We start from the raw sequence: 16,259 nt of genomic DNA, 5'->3' as shown, positions 1-16,259 counted from the left end.
GACTATTTCCCTGAAAATGTTATTTTTTCTCTTCTAAATGTTGCAGTTTGAATATAAATATTGAAGAAAGCCAGCCTGATATAATTTCCGGGTGTCCAGAAACACCCATTTCACTGTTTTTTAAACACTTTCTATGACCACAATATTCAGCTAACCAAAAAAAAAATGTCGAGAAAATATTATATGTATGTCACCTTTGCGTTTCTTATTGCAATGATATTAAAATTTAAAAGAGCAGTTAAAACTACAATAAAAACATTTCTTTTTTGGATGGCAAAAGTTGCACAGATGGTTTTTTCTTTGCAAAAACTGCAACAATTTTAATAATAGAATAAATCTCCAGCAGATAAAGGCAATGAAGCCAAGAATCAAAACAGTTCCAATGAAACTTTAGTAAAGGATAAACTATAATTTGTCGTTGGTATTCTTTTAATGTTTTGAATTGCAACAGGAGAGGATGTTCAAAAATAATCTGATATCTGTTTGGTATGGTTTGTCTTTTATTTTGCTTTGTTTTATTCCAATTTTACAATTAGAAAAATAATATAAATAATATTTTTCTTCCAATTGTAAACTTCTATCTCACCCTTTTTTTAAAAAAAATTTAAAATTTAATTTTTTTTCACCGACAACTTTTCGTCCTTGAACCTATTGCAGCTTAACTTTATGATATCTGGTAACTTGCCACCCTAGCGATGGTTAACTTAACCACCGCAAGAGGGATTATATAATTCTCTTTCATATGGGCTCCTATTTTGGTATCTAAAAGTTGCGTAATTTCGTGATGGCATGTCGTTTTTTCGCTCTCGCTCTGACATCAATTCGCATTCTTCCAAGTCTGATGATTATTAGCATTCTATCAGATTCTTTGAAAAGCTGTTATTCATTTTGATTGTTGTTATTTTTTATCTCTGTTGCTGTTTTAGTTTTTCGGTTTACAATAGTTTCGTTAAATTTGGACCAAAATAAAGCCACTTATACAAAAAAGGGAAATTCAATATATTTTATGCTGCCTTCTCTTCACAAGTGGTCAATGCAAGCTCAACAAAACAAACCTTAAAAAGTTAGGAAACTTAAAATTGACAACAGAGTAGATTTTAACTTGTTATTATGCACTTACGTGTTAATTTCTTAGGCAAACAAAAATTATAATTCCCCAATTAGCAGCCAATTAGCATGGATGTTATTGATTTTGAAAACGCAATGGGAGCCGTTATTATATTCATCATAGTTACTTCGGCAATACCAAACATGCTGATCATTGTTGCTTTATCAAGAAATTACCATCAGCGAAAATACCGAGATTATGTACTCTTGTCAGCTTCTTCATGTGATTTGACAAGAATGCTGATCTCAGGAAGTCTGATCGCAAGTGGACTGTTAAAGCATCGGTTTGAAAGAAGCTATGAGATTTGCGTTTTGGAAGCATGTTCAATTCGCTTTTTCGAATTTTCTTCAATCTGTCACATTATTATTCTGGTTTTAGATAGATATCTCTGCAGTATGAAGCAAAAATACGCCTTGGAGTTGTATCTACGCAAAAGCTATGTTCCATTAAGTTTATGCAGCATATATCTATATGCATTTGCTTGGGCTTTTTTACCAGTTTTGGGTTTAGGAAAATATGGACTACAAGGTGGTAACGTTAAATGTGGATTGATTTCGAGTGAAGATGGATATAGTAAGATTTATATCGGACTGGTTCTGCTGATTATGTATTTATTTCCTGCAGCGTTTGCAGCCTTCGTGGCTGCGAAGATAATAAAACGCGTGAAGTCCAATAAGATTTCGTGCACGTCAAAAACTAGCCGAGTGACTGCAATTAGCGGTGAATTCTCCTTTGTAACTGAAGATAAGGAACAGTCTTTCTTGGTTCTGGCGACCACAATAACATTTGTTATTACTTGGTTGCCGTATGATTTATCTTTGGCTGGCGAAATATTCAGTGAAAGCACGGCAAATGAGTATGTTGAAGTAACAACAACAGTGATTGGTCATTTTTCTGCGTTAATTATGCCACTGGTGTACCTGATTTTCTACAAGGACTTGCGTCGAACAGTGAAAAAGATGACGTTAAACAATTAATTTTTTGCGTGCTTGACGTCCTTTGTGATGATAAAGAGAAACATTTGTTAATTTGATAAATACAAAGAAACAAACAGTGACGTATCAAGGTAACTGTATCTGCGAATGTAAAATGGCGGCTCCATGGAGAGATCGTCTCTATGATAATAGCCGTATTCTGTGTGTTCAAAATGGTTGCGCGCAGCTTTTTCGGAAAATTATCGCGGTGTCCGATTTTTACGGACTTCGCGTTTTCGCTTTACTTAGCTTAATTTTGGAATCACGCCAGAACCGGATAAACAAAGGAAACATGCTACGGAGGTCATTTTAGTTTAGAAGTGATGGTGTCTCTTTTGCAGATCTGTTTGTCCTTTTTGTCTTCTATAAGCTTTTTAATTTTATAGTATTTGTCTTCACATGTTAAGGCACATATATTTTTACGTTTTTTACCCACGTACAAATCTAAAATCACCAATTTTAATATTTCGGCAAGGAACGTAGATTTTGAACTAGCTTGGCTAGCTAGCTATACTTAGTTTTATTTATTCCTATTCTTTTGAAATCTTTTTTACTTTGGTATACTATTATTCATTTGTATTTGGTGTTGTGGCTATCTAACTAGCTCTTTAGCAACCTCTAACTAAAAAGTAAAGGTAGCGGAATACAGCTTAGCTTGCAACAAAATTCCTAATAAAAATTATGCTAAATTCGACGATTCGGTTCAGCTTTGTTGCCGTAGTGATGATTGACATTTTGCTTAATTGACAAATAGCATTTGTGCTACATCCGCCATTTTTAAAATTTCGCTGGGTGAAAACAAATTGTACTATAACGCTGCTGACAAAGTTTAATTTATATATCGACTGAATTTGTAAATAATTTGTTCATCATTTACGCAACGCAAGGGCGTGTTGATTTGTTTTCTTTATGCAGAAAATTATTTTATGAAACATTTTTTGTATATATTTTTTGTTGTTATGTAACCAACCTTTTTGTAAAATATGAGATCACCCGTTATATATATATATATATATGTTTCATTTTCCGCCTGTTAGCATGAAGTAATGAAATTTTGGACGAAAGGGTATTACTATGATTATAGGTGCGATTATAGGTTATAGGTCTCAAATACAAAACTCCCCGCTTTTAGTGAAGGACGGCAAGTCTCATAGTATAGATAGTATTATTGCGGAGAAAAAATTAGGATAAATGAACTCAATTTTTTCACAGAAATTCTTAAAATTTGGTAATGAAAAGATCCAAAAATACTAGTTTCAATCCTCAGAGCACAAAACACATGGTCGGAAGTCAGGCAAAAAAAACCTGCAGTTTGACCACCATAAATTTGGGGGAATAGGTTGTTATGAAAAGGGCCCTCATGTTTTAAAAATTGAAAGAATTGGGTTTCGTCACGGTATCAAACACGAACTATCTCGAATTTTTTTTTCATTCCATCAACAGCCACTAAAATTTCAGAAAGATAATTACTTTTTGGTCCATCTCAAAGAAATTTATACACCACAAAGTGGGTAGTGGTAATTGTTTGAAGACGCTGAATCCTTGGTAACATCTTTGGTAACATCGGGTGAAATGCCTAAAATGCAAAGCGATGATCGTTTTTTCAGTCGAAAATAGAAGGTGCATTTTACAGACATGTCAAACTTCCAAACTCAAAAAAGGTCCGCCAAGTCACATAAGAACTCTTAAGCGCCATAATACTTCGTAAAAAGATATCTGCTGGTTTTTTATAGCCAACGTGGAAATGATTACGTTTAAACCAAAAAAAACCCTCTTAAATCGCCTGAAAGACAATTTTATTTACCGTAAAATACAGTATTTCCTTAACCGGAAATTAATGTGAGTAATTTCTTTGCCATTGTAACTAGTTGTCAGTAGTAGTGGCACTTGAATAACTCCATAAATCAGTCTTTTGTGTGTGTAGATACTCATATTTCTTAAGCTTTCCACTTTTATTCTCCATATTTTTTATTTTTCCCATTCCAGCATAACCAACTGTCCGAATATATCCATCAATATATCCCTCAGTAACAGCACCATTCTGATACTTAATATATAATTTCGGTCCAAGCATTTCTTCATCTTTATTCACCGTCACATGAATACGAGATACTTTTTTCTTTACTGTAAGAATAATATGAAACTATGGGTGAACAGGTTGGGGTAATATATATTTTTGTAGTTCTAATTCTTCTAATTTATGCTTTTTCTAGACCTTTCTTATTTGCGTTTACAGATTGTGTAGAGAAGTTGCGATAAAAAATAGAATAGAAGAAGAAAACATAAGAAAACCAAAAGAAAAAAAGTTATTTCAAACTGGATTATTGAGCTGTTTAAGTCCTTAACGTATCTTTAATTGTTGTTCCCTGAGGAGTTTTTCGGTCAACTTCTTCTTCAGTAACACCCCATCGAATAGGTTGCAATTCAACAATCATCAAATAAGGACAGCGTTATTCTCAAAAAAATCCTGCAATGAAATGTTGTTGCCAAGATCTGCTTTGTTTAACTTTTCATAAAGTTTTGATCCCCTCTCAGTTACAATATCACGATTTGGCACTTTCCAGGTTGTATCTAAAAATTATCTCATAAATTAAAATATTGGATAGAAAGCATGTTAGAAAAGTATAAAATCAGCAATTGGTAACGAAAAGATTTTTCTAACATAGATTAAAAATAGATAATGATTTACCTCCAAATATTGAAAGCAGTTTTTCGGAGGATAATACAACATTTTAAATATGTTTTTATGGGTAGATCAATGCATCTTTTCTAATTGTTCTTTTTCTTTAAAAATATAACAGTTTATCTCTATTAGTCATTGCCATTGAAAAATATAAATATTGCCATATCATGACACAAATGCAACTGTAGAAACGCATTTTAGAATAAACCCTTTTTTAGATCTTCATTGAATATATATACACTATAAATGCTTCTAGTCTACTTTTTGGGTTATTTCCCGTAATCTTCACTTTTGAAATTTGGTTAAAATTCGTTCAAAAGACTTGCCCATACATTTTTTGACTTTATAAATCTTGACCAAAAATTTTTCTGCTGAAATAAAACATTGTGTCCGAAAATTTTTCCGCCGAAAATTTTAGTTCTTAATGTAATGTATTGAAATTCGATGTGGTTTATACAGGTAATAAAAAAGATCAAAAGGTAAATTAATAAAAAATATATTTAGATTTTAATCCAGATCTAATAATATACCTTGTCCATTATGGTAGGTAAAACTAGCATCATTGATTACTGCTGTACGTAAAAATTCCATTCTTGAACACATCTCGCAGTAGGATTTTTGAAACAGATCTTTTGTAGGCGTAAAATGTATTTTTGGAGGAGTCTCCGTGAATTTGTGTTTTGTCTTAAAGTAAATTATCAGGCTGATTTTTCATAGAATAGAGTTTAGAACTTCTATTTATTAGCAATTTTTTTCAACTGCATATCTAAACAAGAAAACATCAATATCAAACGTGTCGCCTTCTTTAATTACTATGCTGTTGTCGTGTCCAGATCAACATCGCACATATAGGGATATAAATAATGTCACCCTACAAATTGATAAAATTCAAGAATAAGCGTGTTCCTGCGTTTTATCAATCTTATTATTTGAACAGTACTTCCTTGTGCTTCTTCACGAATTATTACACTGTTTCTGGGTTCGAACAGTAACACATTCTTCGTCTGTACTTACAGATTAAAAAACAATTTGCCACCAACAGTTTCCCGCGCTCTTTTTGCTGTTTGAAATTTGCCCTAAGGTAAGTTGTAATCATGAAAATGAATGGGAAATGTGTTGTTTTTACGTCCAAAAAATGCACAAAATGCATCATCATAACAAACATTGGAGGCAGCAACTTTTAACATTTTATATGCATATATTTTTCGGTCGTTGTCGTGTAACACCTTTTTTGATTCAATTTGTCCGCTTCGAGATTTTTAAAATTATGTTCACCTTTGCAGGTTTGCCGAAGAAATGTCCAGGAATTATTTTCTTTTAAAATTGCTTCAACAAATTGCAACGGAAAATATAATAACTCTTGTTAGGCTGATCCTCAGAACTTGAAACTTGCAACACAACTTTGTTTTATCATGAAGAATCATTTTCTATGTTTCGATCGCGGAACCCCCCGGTCATAATATGCTCGAAAAACCCCAGACCAAATAGGGTTAAAGAAATTTATACCTGATCAAATTGTAGAAAATTAGCAGGATAGTGAAATATAATTCTAGTTTCTCGACCACATGCTTAAACCTTGGGTGTTCTACATTGCTTGGTTTGTTTATTTTTGTTCTCCATGCATTCTGTTGAATCCCGACTCGATATATATGTACATATAGTATTAATTTTTAACTGAAATTGTAGATTAAAACAATTTTACTTTCAATGTCAGGAATTCGGCAAGTTCAAGGTATTTCTTAAGCAAATTAAAACTAACGATTATTTCATTAGAACTGTCGAATTCGAAATCAGAAATTTTTAAAAAAAACTACGAAGCCATATGTTTATAAAAATAGGGGAATATCAGGTACACATGACAAGATAAGTCCATTAGTAAAATTAAAAGAAGAACTAAACTGATCACAATATATATCCAGTTTGTCGATTGGAAAGCCATGAAATAATTCGCAATACTCATGAAATTTATAAAGTTTTCCATCAACATATCATGCTTGTTATGATATTACTCATACTACGTCAGCAAGTTATACATCAAAACATTAATGCCATATACAGGTTATCTCGACTTTTCATCAATTATTTTTGCTTGTGTAGAGAATGGGTTAAAGAAAGCATTGTAAATATCTTTGATAACATAGAAAGTAAAAGGCACAATACGTTGAATATAATAGTTTCGAAACCCATTGTACCATGAAAAATAAAGTATCTAAAAATAAACATCTCATTTTTCTTTTCCAAAATAATTAACGTACTTCAAATTACATTCTTTAATCCCTGCTTAATACGGAGATTGGTTTTTATGAAAAGTTTTGTTTTAATTCATTTGAAAATTAAGGATAAATAATTCTTTACATTCATATTATAAGTCCAATTCCCTTTTAGTATATTTTTTCGAGTTTGTTTTTGACGTGAGCTATTGATGTACCGATATCAACAATAAACGGATGTAAAATACCATACTACCTACTGCAAAACTGGTTCTATCTACTTGTAAATTTTATTAGAGACAAAGAAATAACTATAATTAAAAACGCATTTTTAAACTTCAGTATGACTGTTTGCTAAAGTTTCCCAACCCTCAACCGAAAAAATAAATTTCGAAAATGACGAACACGGTAGAGATGATATATACCTTAAACTCAGGGACCTAGAAATAGTGCGAGTTTGTTTAACTGTAACCTGTTTAACATGGCGTATAGAAGAGATACTGCGCGTGTTTTTATTTATTTAATTCCAATGATTTTCTTGCTTTTAATACAAAGCAAGAAAATCATCGGATCACCTTTATCTGATTTTTTACAAATTAAAGTTTTGAAGTTCAGAAGTGCGCCTCAGAATGCGGTTTAATAGATAAAAATTAAAAAAACAAATAGATTTTATCCGAGATTAAAAATTCCATAAATTGATGTTTACTAGTTGACAGGTGCAACAGAGTTTTTAAATTGATTGGAATAGCCAAATTAGGACAGAGAATTTTTTGTCTAAAACTTTTTTTTGCGACAATTCTTATACATTAGATGACGTGGACAACAATGATTTTGGCAAAAACCCAATTATTGTCATATTAATAATGAACGTTGCATTAGAAAAAATGTTTTTCGTAATTTGGAGTAAAATTGACATACACTTTCGTACTTAGAGAAGTTTATCGTTTAAGAAAGTTTGGTTGTAATTACATAGACAAGTCAAACAACTAATGAGACTTATTGAGCAATCTTAGTTTTTTGTAATTGCTAAACACAATTCATTGGCCTAAACTATCTATACATTAAAATGCTTGTTAATCTGTCGTCTTAATTTGACAGCTTCAGATGATATATGAGAGCCCACAACAAATCTTCTGTCATAATACGTTCATACTTCCCGCTATAAGATATTTTCCACTTTACTACAGAGCGGACAAAAGGCAATGCAATAGGGATATTGTGGTGTGTCGAATCAAGGAGTAATGAAAAAAAGTTAATTAGACGGCAGCTATTGCCGTCGTGGCTTCTTTCAACACCTTGTCTTTTTAAGTTAAAGATATATCTGTCTAAACTAAACGAATGACAGTTACATCAACAAAGATTATCCCTTCTGATATGCGTTGTATATAACAACAACAGAATGAAGTATCTACTTTTTAATATGGTACATTTTGGCCAAGTTTTCTCAGGGATACTATTAAGAAGTACAGCTATATTGCTAAATAAATTATTGTATTTTAAAATACATTTAATAACTTTCCATTAGGCACATACGCAGGTGCCAAAGTTGAAATAGAATACAAAAAGTATTTGTAGAACTGGAAAAAAGGTTGGATGTAATGACGAAATACTAATAATAATTACTTATCTCAACAACTTATGATGAAGGTAGTTTAATCATATTTATGTGACTATCTTTATCTTGTAAACAGATGTTTAAATGAAAGCTGAACAATTAAGCCAATGAAAGAAGCCGAGGGATAACATTTTTCACATAAGTTCTATGCACTGCTGGGCTTAATTTAATAAATTTAGAGCCAATAACATTATTTGATCCATAACAAAAACCGTATGATAATTCCTAAATCAAATATTTAAGAAACAAAATACAAGAGATTTTAGGAGGTGAATTTCGAAGGCCTTACTCACAGGTAGTTATTGCGAATTAATAAATTGAGCTTTGCGAACGAAGCGAAAATGTGGACCACGTTTGCTATGCGAAGTATAAGCTAAATCTTTAGTAACGTTAGGTGAAGATGCTTTAAATGTAAAAGCAGCGACCGTTGTTTCAGTCGAAAATAAAAGTTGTATTTTGCAAACCTAATATTACAGATAAAAAGTTCAATATTAATTTAAGTTATGCTGCAAATATTGATAAAACTTTTGTCCTGATGATGTACATTCATAATCCTTCTGACTATAAAAGTAATGATATTCATTAAATGTGGCTGTTGTTCAGTTATTTCTGGTCCATAATCAATTTTTTATCCTTTACAAAAGCCAATCTCATAACAGGGTGCAGTGTTAAGGAGATATCACCAAAAATTAATGCAAAAAATAGATATTTAAAATCTGGCATTTTACTACTGGCATTTTTTAAAATATACAGATTTTCAAGTATTTATTCATTTTTAATGCAAAAACACATTTAGATGTTATAAATTATTTTATTATCAACAGGAAATTATAATAAAAAGTAAAATTAGGAAATTAAGAAATTATAATTAAACTTAATTTAAATATTATTGCTATTATTCCAGACAGAACCAAAAGTTGAACTGATTAAAGAGAATTACAAGGATGCAAAATTTCGAGAAATTTTGCGTAACATTTTTGAAGGAGGACAAGAAAAACGTTAGCAATTGTGTGAAATATATTAACCCCATTAGACTGATGCATGTCAAATTAAACCGTACAATAATACCAAAAACATGTAGCCTGTTAACCATATTTGTACTTTACACTAACCAAATAGCCAAATAGGCGCCGTACTATGAATGTACATACGTATCAAAATATTTGAAAATATTCGAAATAAGTGGAACGACGAATCTATACAATGTAGCCATAAATTATCTAAAGATTTGTTCATTTTGTTTTACTTGTACTTACTAACCCACGCAGCTCAAGCAGTTCCTTCAATCCAACCCTTTAAAATAAGACAGAAAAAACTTAATTATTTTACATAGTTTTCAATACTTGTGTTGAAAATATCTTTATAAGTTTAGCATTGATGACATACAGCCGTGCAACATGAATAAACACAAGCAATTTCATGCGGAAAGCCTGAAGATATATTGATAGCGTAATTGCAGCATTCATCACAATCACGAAATATCAATGGAGATGACGAAGTGCGTTTTGTTGATAGGCGTTTTGTTTTGAGTCCTTGCGTATGTTGTTCTATGGGTTGTTCCGTGGGTTTTTCTGTGCGTTGTTCCGTTGGTCGCTCCGTCTGCTGTTTCGTGGGTGTTTCCTTCTTTTTATCTTTTTTATTCGATTGTTTGATATTTAGACTATTAACTTCGTTGCTTGCAGGATTATTCTTTGGAAAACCAATTGCAGAAATTTGAATGTTGCCACTAGGTAGACCTTCAATAGAATACCATTGCATCAAGATACAGGTCAACATAGCATATAACAAATAAGTGTTCTAAAGAAAAATTGAAATAAACTCACTCCAAGAAATTAGGGTGAATAGGTTACAGGTCAATTTTTAAACATAGTGAGATGTCGGACGTTTTCAGAAAAGTGTGACACAGCTTCTTTCACATTAAACACATCATCTTTTTTTAAACTTTTCATTGATGTTACGATTGCAGACTTGTGGCAATTCTTAGGACACAAGACAACAAGCGCTGTTTGTAAAAGAGAAAACTTAAAATCGTACCATCGTACTGCCTCGCGTTTGCTTTAATCCAGATGAAAGTGGATATATTGTTAAATTATATCTGTTACTCTAGTGCTATCGTGTGTACTGCTTAGTATGAATTAATTTTTGTTTACTTTCAATCGTCAATTTATACATTTTTCATATAATAATCAAAAATACCTTTTATCTGAGGGCGACAATAACAAAATATTATCAAGCAATGGCACTGATAAAATCTTTGCCACGGTATTGCTAAAAATGAATGCATCATAAAAAAAGGTATAAGAATTGCTAATCTATAATTGAATGAAATGAGTACTTGAAAGGGTTGTAAGTATGTAATTGGAATGTGCTGAGTTCACGCGATGATTCTTCAATTTGAATTAGCAATCAAAAGTTGGTTGAATGGACAGTCACTCTAACGTACAGCTTGATTTAATCGCAAAAAAGATGAATTTGTTTTATCTATGTGTAGAAAGGAAGTAGGAGGCAGCTTGAAAAAGAGGAAATGTCGTGACATTTCTACTAGTAACGATAAAGATTATAATCTATTACCAATTTTAAGATAAAAATGTCGGCCAAGAAAAGGTTCAGTGGTTAAGGAACCGCTGTTTGACTTAACTCATTTACACATTTTATTCCCAAAACCTGCCTTCATAAAAGACAAAGAATTTTATTTCTAACCCTTACTTTACTAAAAAATGCTGTTAAATAATTCGCTCGGTCATGTGGTTGAAAATTACATATATGCTGATCACAGTAACAGCCAGCTTGATGCTTTAACATTTTAAGGCTTCTTGCAAAAATCACTTTTATTTAGAGCACTAGCAGTCAGTTTAAGTTTTCTGTTATGGCGCATTTTCTAAAATGGTATTGGAATTTCTTGAATTATTTAGTGGGATTTACAATTTTAATCAGTACTTGTTATTGACAATGCCCTTGCTGGCGAGTACAAAAACAAAAACATTTATTAAGTTTGGTAGGGAAGACCTTCCGCAACTAACTGTTAGAAAGTAACAGGTGCGAAACATACTTGCAGTTTTAGCACCATGTGTTTACAATTTGTGTGTTTTACGGTATTTATTTTGTTTATCATTATTTTTTTTAGTTGCATCCAACTGCTGGGTCAGTATGTGTGTTTTGTATTTATCTTAAAATATAACTTATGTACTCCTTCACTTTCAAAATATACTTACTAAATACTAAAGACACAATGAAAAAACAGATTAGAGGATCAATTACGTGTAGTCCCACCACTTCTTGATCATAAGACCACGACTTTGATTCCATTACATGAGAGTTAAATTCAAGTTAATCATAACATGGCAACGGAATTTGATCAATTCATTCATTCCCTTCTGTAAAATTATAATTTTTTGTGTATTCTAATTAAGTTCTTATCAAAAAACTAGTTTGGGGGATCTTTAACTAAGATTGTAGGTTGAAATGTTTGTTATTACCACGTTAAACAAATAAAGATACGTCGTAGCAAAGTTTAACATATCAGTTCTCAAACAAAATCCAGTCTAATGAAATTAGTAGAAATGCTGAATTCTAAATCAAAGGATATGGTTCTGCAAGTAAAGAAATTAAATTTAAAGTCTTTACGAACTCTATTTTAATAACCAGGAAGTTGTATCTTAATAAAAATGGAAAAAGATTAGGTACACAATAGTGGATAAAGCAATTCCGTAGAGACAGAACTAAACTCTAATACAACTAAGCTTTCTGTATTTATAAATTTTACGAAGTCTTTCTTTTAACAAACTATTATATTTGCTATGACGAAAAACTAACTCATACCACGTCAGCAAGTTACATATAAACAACATAAAACTATATATAATTTATCTTCCATTATTTTTGTTCCTGTGGAGGATGGGTTGTAAATTCGATAACAAATGAAGCCGAAGGCACAATACGAGACAGGAATATAACAGTATGACACGAAATGCCATAGTTTCGAAACCAATTGTACCATACAGAATAAAGTAACTAAAAATAAACATCTTATATTTCTTTACTAAATTAATTAACGTACTTTAAATTACATTCTTTTAATCCCTACTTAACTTAGAGATTGCTTTTTATGATAATTTTGTGGTTTTTTTATTTCACTTGAAAAATACATCTATATATTTGAATTGTTAGTCGGGTTTCCTTGTAATTATATTTTTTTCTTGCGTGTTTGTTTAGGTATGAACTCTTTCCGTGCCATGGCATTTTAAAAGACCTTTTGTGAAACTAGAAGATATAGATGTGATTATGTCCACATTTTTTTTTTTCACGGTCGAAAATCTCTGCTTCCGACCCGCTCCGCAGTACCTTTAAAAAACGGAAATTCATGACAATTTGCAAACAGTCCTAAAAAATTCATGCATCACAAAAAGGTCTCAAATCCGATGACAAAAGTTTTGTCCACTTTGAAAAAAATCTTAAAGAAAAAAATGTGTATAAAATAAATGGAGATAAGCTGGTTTATAAATGCCATGATCACATTATACAGCGCAGTATCCGCGCCAATAGCACGTACATGTAACGCTCTTGTCGATCGACTGGGGGGTGTGCAAGACACTGTTACTCTTTATTACAACAGAGCAAAGAAAAATGTCAACAACAATGCACGACGAGATAAAGCAAGAAGATCGAGAGAACTACTACGACGCTGAGAATATACAAGACGAATACAGCGAAATCGAAGACATCGAGCACATGTATCTTCGAGAAAAAGCGCGCTCTACGGAACCTGAGGGTGTCGTGCATACACAGTACATATTCAAAGAAAACGACACACAGCTGTTGGAAGATGGGAATCGTGTCAAAACATGGAGGTTCAACAACAACTCGAGCCTACCGCTTACAGGTGTCATCATGGGAAATATTACGCCAGGCATTAAGTTCAGATTGAAGGTTGTGTGTACAACTTCAGCTGTAATATTCACAAAGGTGGAGGTGGGGTATTTCTTTACTAGAAGAGTAAAGACACCAAAATATCTCTCTCAAATTTCACCGAAATTAAGCCTTTATAGAGCAATGCGCAAAAAATCGTCTTTGTCGTGAAAATGCAGGTCGAGACATATGAGGGTAGGATAGTCTTCAAGCATGTGCCTGGTAGCACATGTTTTGCGTCATTTATTAATCCGAAACATATTTCTCTTTGCTATACACAGATTATCAACTAGCATTAGCTTTTCCCTTTCTATTTAACTTCTGGATGATGTCTTTGGATTTAAGAAAAGATCTTTTGACGCGTGTGTAATTTCTTATTAATGTTAACAGATTCTCAGAAATTTCCCTTTTTAAGACGGGGAGTAGGTCGAAAGTGGAGTTTGACGATAGATTGACGGCGCAGAAGCTCAGAAGAAGCGTTTTGATTGTAGGCATAATCACATCTACATCTACTTAATTTGTATTTCTTTTTTGATTGTAAAATTAATTAGAAAAAAAGGACTAATGATGCAGCAGTAAATAAAATGTTTAGTAAACAATCCAACATTTTATGGGGGCGACATTTATTGGCTTTATTAAAAGCCTTTAGAAAGACAGCTTTTAATTCAAAGCAAGGAAATCACCGGACCACTCTTATCTGATTGTCTTTAAATTAACAGATATTCACTGTAAGTGCTTTGAAGCTAAGAAGCGCGCCATTGAATGCGGTTTTGTAAATAAAAGAAGTAGATTAGATCTGAGATAAAAATTTCCATAAATTGAGATATGCTAGTTGGCACGTGCAACAGATGCTATAAAGTCAACAATATTCCTGTTGCCCGTACTTGGAGTAAACGTTTCACTTTAAAAGCGCAGAGTGGTGGTTAAAGAGGAGAAGAAAGGCGAATTACGACAACTAATTTTTTGGGCCAAAAGGTTTGGGCCGATAATGCTCCTATATTAGATCACGTGGGTGGAGCTTGATTATTGTCATTTTTAACATTATATCAAGAAAGCACAACATCAGCTTTTTTTATACGCGAGAAAATAGTAGAGAATTTTTTATCCAGTGAAATGAGCAATAACAATAACTCAAATTCACTGTGATAACATTTTCCTCGCCCCGACGAAAGGGTAAACCAACATATCACACAACTGCGTATGTGTGATTTAATTAACATACACTTTCGTTGGTAGAGAAGTTCATCAGTAGTCGGTCACAAAATTTTATTTTCAGGAACGTTTCGTCGAAATGAATGGGTTAAAGCTTTACATCACTAACTGTGTATAAAGAGTAAAAGCAGTATAAAATAGCATATAAAAATACACCATTTGCATAGCAATTTATCTGCTGGGGGATAGAATGAAACATTGCAATAAACAGAATGAAATGATGTATCATGTTATCTTATAGTGGGAAATACAAAAGTATATAACAAATCGTTTATAGTGGGCGCCTGCAAATCATTTAAGCCTGTCAAATTGAGACCAGAGAAAAACAAACATTATAATGTATAAATATTTTAAGCCAATAATTAATGTCTAGCAATGAAATTAGATTAATACTGCTTAAAGGCGCGTAATCACCCTGGCAACTTTTTTTGGGGTGCCTATTTTATTGTAAAAATTGAAAGATATACATGAGAAAACATTAACCAGAAATTTTGTTGAAAACTGACAACCAGAACATGTTCAAATGTTTAATAGAAATAACAAAATCACCCCAATTTCTCTTCGCCTACAGAACCGCCATTGCATTTCATTGCACGAATCATGCGATAATAAACGCACGGCAAAATCGATCACATGGTTGCTGGGTTCATGTCATTACAGAAAAAATAATGAAGGAGGGAGAGTATCCGTAGCTGTGTTTCCATCGTAATGCTTTTACAAATGTATCAACAAATTTCCGAACATGATAAATCAGATAAATCAATCGAAGTTTTTGTGTTATTCTTTATTATTTAAACGTTTTTACTTACTGAAATCAGACTTCTTTGCAACACTGACCACTTCTTTTTGTTGTTTCTGAAGACAGCTTCGGCTCGCTAGCTGTCTTAATTTTTGATTATTTTCCTTTGTTTAAACAGTTATTCGTTTCCTTACGGAGACAGTACCAAATCCATAGTGCTTCAACTATCTTCAACTATCACAATAAGCATTCTCCCCCGTTGGGTTTGTTTGCCTATAATATGCAATAATCCCGGTCAGCTAATAAAAAAAGAAAGAGCGTGATAAGCATTAATTATCATAATTAATAGCCACGAGGCAATGCTGTGATTTCTTCTTTCTGTTTTGTTTTGTCTGGTCTCCAAAAACAATGGCGAATAGAATAGAAGAAAATTAAATCTAAGTGGAGAAAGTGATACGGATGTTTTTACGCTCGGCCTCTTTTTTAAACAGAACCAAAATTTCTTTCCACTTTTTGATGCCATGTTTTACAATGAAAAACAAGCCAAAAAGAACAGCGTGAACGGAGCCCAACCATAATGGCGATTTTATCGAACTTCATCTCAGTGCTCATTTAAAGATAAGGTCATTTGTTTACCTATGGTTTCACACGAACATATTGCGACGGCCCGCTTATTAGACAAGAATAAGAGATCAACAAGATCGTTAAATATGGCTGCTAGAAATAAACCCCAATAAATTCAACATATTGAAGTACCATTATTTCCATTTCTAGTAGGTTTTATATCCTCAAATTTTTAGGAAAGTCATAACT

The 16,259-nt window shown here is 32.4% G+C and overlaps 3 protein-coding genes across 3 annotated transcripts in view; 1 reads left to right on the top strand and 2 right to left on the bottom strand.

Moving 5' to 3' along the window:
- The window catches only part of LOC130624246 (LIM domain kinase 1-like), a 101,933-nt gene extending 94,486 nt beyond the window's left edge, over nt 1-7,447 (bottom strand). The window contains exon 1 of the mRNA XM_057439818.1: nt 7,401-7,447. The gene's annotated coding sequence lies outside the window, so the exon portion shown is untranslated. The remainder of the gene's footprint in view (nt 1-7,400) is intronic.
- Nucleotides 1,177-2,085, top strand: LOC130623123 (opsin-5-like). Its single transcript, XM_057438615.1, has one exon. It carries the CDS (start codon nt 1,177-1,179, stop codon nt 2,083-2,085), a length of 909 nt encoding a protein of 302 aa, XP_057294598.1.
- A 2,149-nt stretch (nt 7,448-9,596) lies between the features above and the next one.
- Nucleotides 9,597-10,751, bottom strand: LOC130623847 (uncharacterized). Its single transcript, XM_057439377.1, has 2 exons — nt 10,625-10,751; nt 9,597-10,387 (listed from the first exon to the last, which is right to left on the bottom strand). Exons 1-2 carry the CDS (start codon nt 10,625-10,627, stop codon nt 9,959-9,961), a joined length of 432 nt encoding a protein of 143 aa, XP_057295360.1. The 5' UTR covers nt 10,628-10,751; the 3' UTR covers nt 9,597-9,958.
- Between the last annotated feature and the right edge of the window lie 5,508 nt (nt 10,752-16,259).

Source organism: Hydractinia symbiolongicarpus, chromosome 13 (assembly GCF_029227915.1).
Source record: "Hydractinia symbiolongicarpus strain clone_291-10 chromosome 13, HSymV2.1, whole genome shotgun sequence".
Classification (NCBI taxonomy): Eukaryota; Metazoa; Cnidaria; class Hydrozoa; order Anthoathecata; family Hydractiniidae; genus Hydractinia; species Hydractinia symbiolongicarpus.
The sequence above is the reverse complement of the archived record's forward strand: the minus strand, read 5'-3'. Positions and strand labels throughout refer to the sequence as shown.